At 35.4% G+C, this 2,466-nt stretch overlaps 1 protein-coding gene across 1 annotated transcript; it reads left to right on the forward strand.

The window, feature by feature from the left end:
• The first annotated feature begins 576 nt into the window (after nt 1-576).
• LOC116350254 (zinc finger protein 287-like) lies at nt 577-2,123 on the forward strand. The gene has a single exon (XM_031781998.1). The coding sequence runs from the start codon at nt 577-579 to the stop codon at nt 1,903-1,905; it is 1,329 nt and encodes a 442-aa protein (XP_031637858.1). The 3' UTR covers nt 1,906-2,123.
• The last annotated feature ends 343 nt before the right edge of the window (nt 2,124-2,466 follow it).

Below are 2,466 nucleotides of genomic sequence, written 5' to 3' on the forward strand. Positions count from 1 at the left end.
GTGAAAAGACATAATTGAATTAGTTCCAGTCCAAACAAGTAAATTAACAATTTTCTTTGAGAATTTTTCAATAAAATCATTTTGATCGCTCATCCTCAATTTTTAGATTAATAATAATTATTAAAAATTTTGGCATTTACATATGAATTTATAGTTAATCGATCCAATTTTGAATTGAAAACATCTGTTTTGTCCAGTAGAGAATAGATTTTCTCGATTTTCAATACAGTTTGGTGTTTCTGGGAATTTGCTAGTTTTCTCCAGAACATTCTTTGTTCACAAAAATGTTTCATGACGTCACGGCCACATTCTATGGCGAGTCGCTTGTTTGACATTTGCTTGACATTTTTCGTCATTATGGTGTTGCAACTGATGTTTATCATTAAATCACTAATACACACATCTTGCTCACAACGAAACCATAATTCTTCATTTTAAGTATATTTTTCGTGAAATTATTGGTACTTTTTTGAAACACACGATTATGTTGTGCAATATCTGATTTCATAACAGATTTTTCCATTTTAAAACTAATAAATTCCAATATATTTCTTACAGATTCAAGACAGAATCACCATGGTTTCCAATTCGGATCCAGGTGAAGATACCTCGGATGGTCGATTTAAACGCAAGCGAAAGCAAAAGCCAAACAACTCAAAGTTCACAATCAAAATCGAAAACGACGTCAAAGTGGAAAAGGTGGAACCAATTGATGACGCATATATGGTTCAATGCTCACCACCACCATCGCCAATCGAAGCAATTGGCGCGATTAAATCGGAGAGCGAGAGCGACAGTGAGGTGTGTAATAAATACGATCTTGATTGTGCGAAACAAGAAATCAAGAGTGAAGACGAAGAATGTGCAAAGAAAAGTTGCTGCTCATCAGGTGATGTTTCAAATCAACGCAAAGACGATAATCGGAATGATGGAAATCGATTTCATCCAGAACAAAACAAGTTGAATGGCGAAGGTCAAAGCGGACGTAATTCCAAGGGAAAGAAACGAAGAGGCGCAAAGAAGGAAAATACATCGAAAGATGCAAAGAAATCAGCTGTAAAGAAGGAGAAGAAATACAAATGTCATGTGTGTGATTATGCTGCATCGTGGAAAATCAGTCTCATCAGACATATCCGAAGACACACCGGCGAAAAGCCTTTCGTATGTGAAATATGTGCAAAGGCTTTTACACAAAAGAATCATTTGAATCGACACAAGAAAGTCCATGCCAACGAATTTTCATTCCATTGTCCAAAGTGTCGTCGTGGATTCGAACAAGAAGTCGAAAAGATTAAACACGAAAATCAATGCCAACATCGACAATATCAATGTATTGTATGCAAATACACCACTGATAATTTGTCAAGTCTCAAGAAACACATGCTAATCCATAGTGATGAGAAGCCTTTCCAATACCGCGTTTGTTCAAAAACATTTAAACGAAAATATCATTTTTGCCAACATTTACGCATTCACACCAAACAACTACCGTTTGCCTGCTCAAAATGTGGACACCGATTTGCTGTCGAAATCGACAAACAATCGCATGAGGATCGATGCAAGTGTCGACGATACGAATGCCATATTTGCCCACATAAATGTTTCAAGAAAAGTCATTTGAAATACCACATGCAATCAAAGCACACAGGCGAAAAACAATTTCAATGCAAAATGTGTGATAAAAAGTTTGTTTTGAAATGTCAGCTCAAGAAACATTTGGCGACTCATGCTAAACCGCGTCCAAATCGTTGCATCAAATATTGTCGTCGATTTGCAAACGAAGGCGATAAGAATGAACATGAAGAACAATGCAATCGTCGCCACTATGAATGTTACATCTGCAAAGTTTTAGTTCGCGATTCAATGCAACTAAGAGGTCATATGCGTAACCGGTCATACCGGTGACAAACCATTTCCATGCAAATGGTGCGATGCCCGATTCTCTCTTCAAGGCAACGCTAATTTCCACATGAAGAAACTTCATCGTCAAAAGAAGTGAAGATCCGCGCAACCCGATCACTACATTCCACACCAATGGATTACAACAACAGATATTCATCATTTACTCGCCACCATTTTATTCAAAGTACTTTTTCTATTCAATAAAATAAATTGACTTATAATTTCCAAATCATTATTATCATCAACTGAATTGAATCAAAAATGTCATAAATTCAAATGAAATTCATTGAATAAACACAAACTTTTGGTCACTTGAATCTTTGGCACAACTCATTCTTGGTCTCCATTTAATACATTGAAATAGACAGAAAAAGTATGTTTAGTTGATTAAAATACCATTGTTTATTATTTAAAAAAATGGTTCAATCAGGCAACAAATGAAAGTTGTTTGCAATAAACGAGATAATAATCTGATAAACTCTACACAAAATGTTTATAATGATCTTATGAATGGGAAATAGAGAAGTTCTTACTGAGAACGAGTTATTTAACACTTAACCGGGC

Source organism: Contarinia nasturtii, unplaced genomic scaffold (assembly GCF_009176525.2).
Source record: "Contarinia nasturtii isolate CC-2019 unplaced genomic scaffold, AAFC_CNas_1.1 Cnas_scaffold_3980, whole genome shotgun sequence".
NCBI lineage: Eukaryota > Metazoa > Arthropoda > Insecta > Diptera > Cecidomyiidae > Contarinia > Contarinia nasturtii.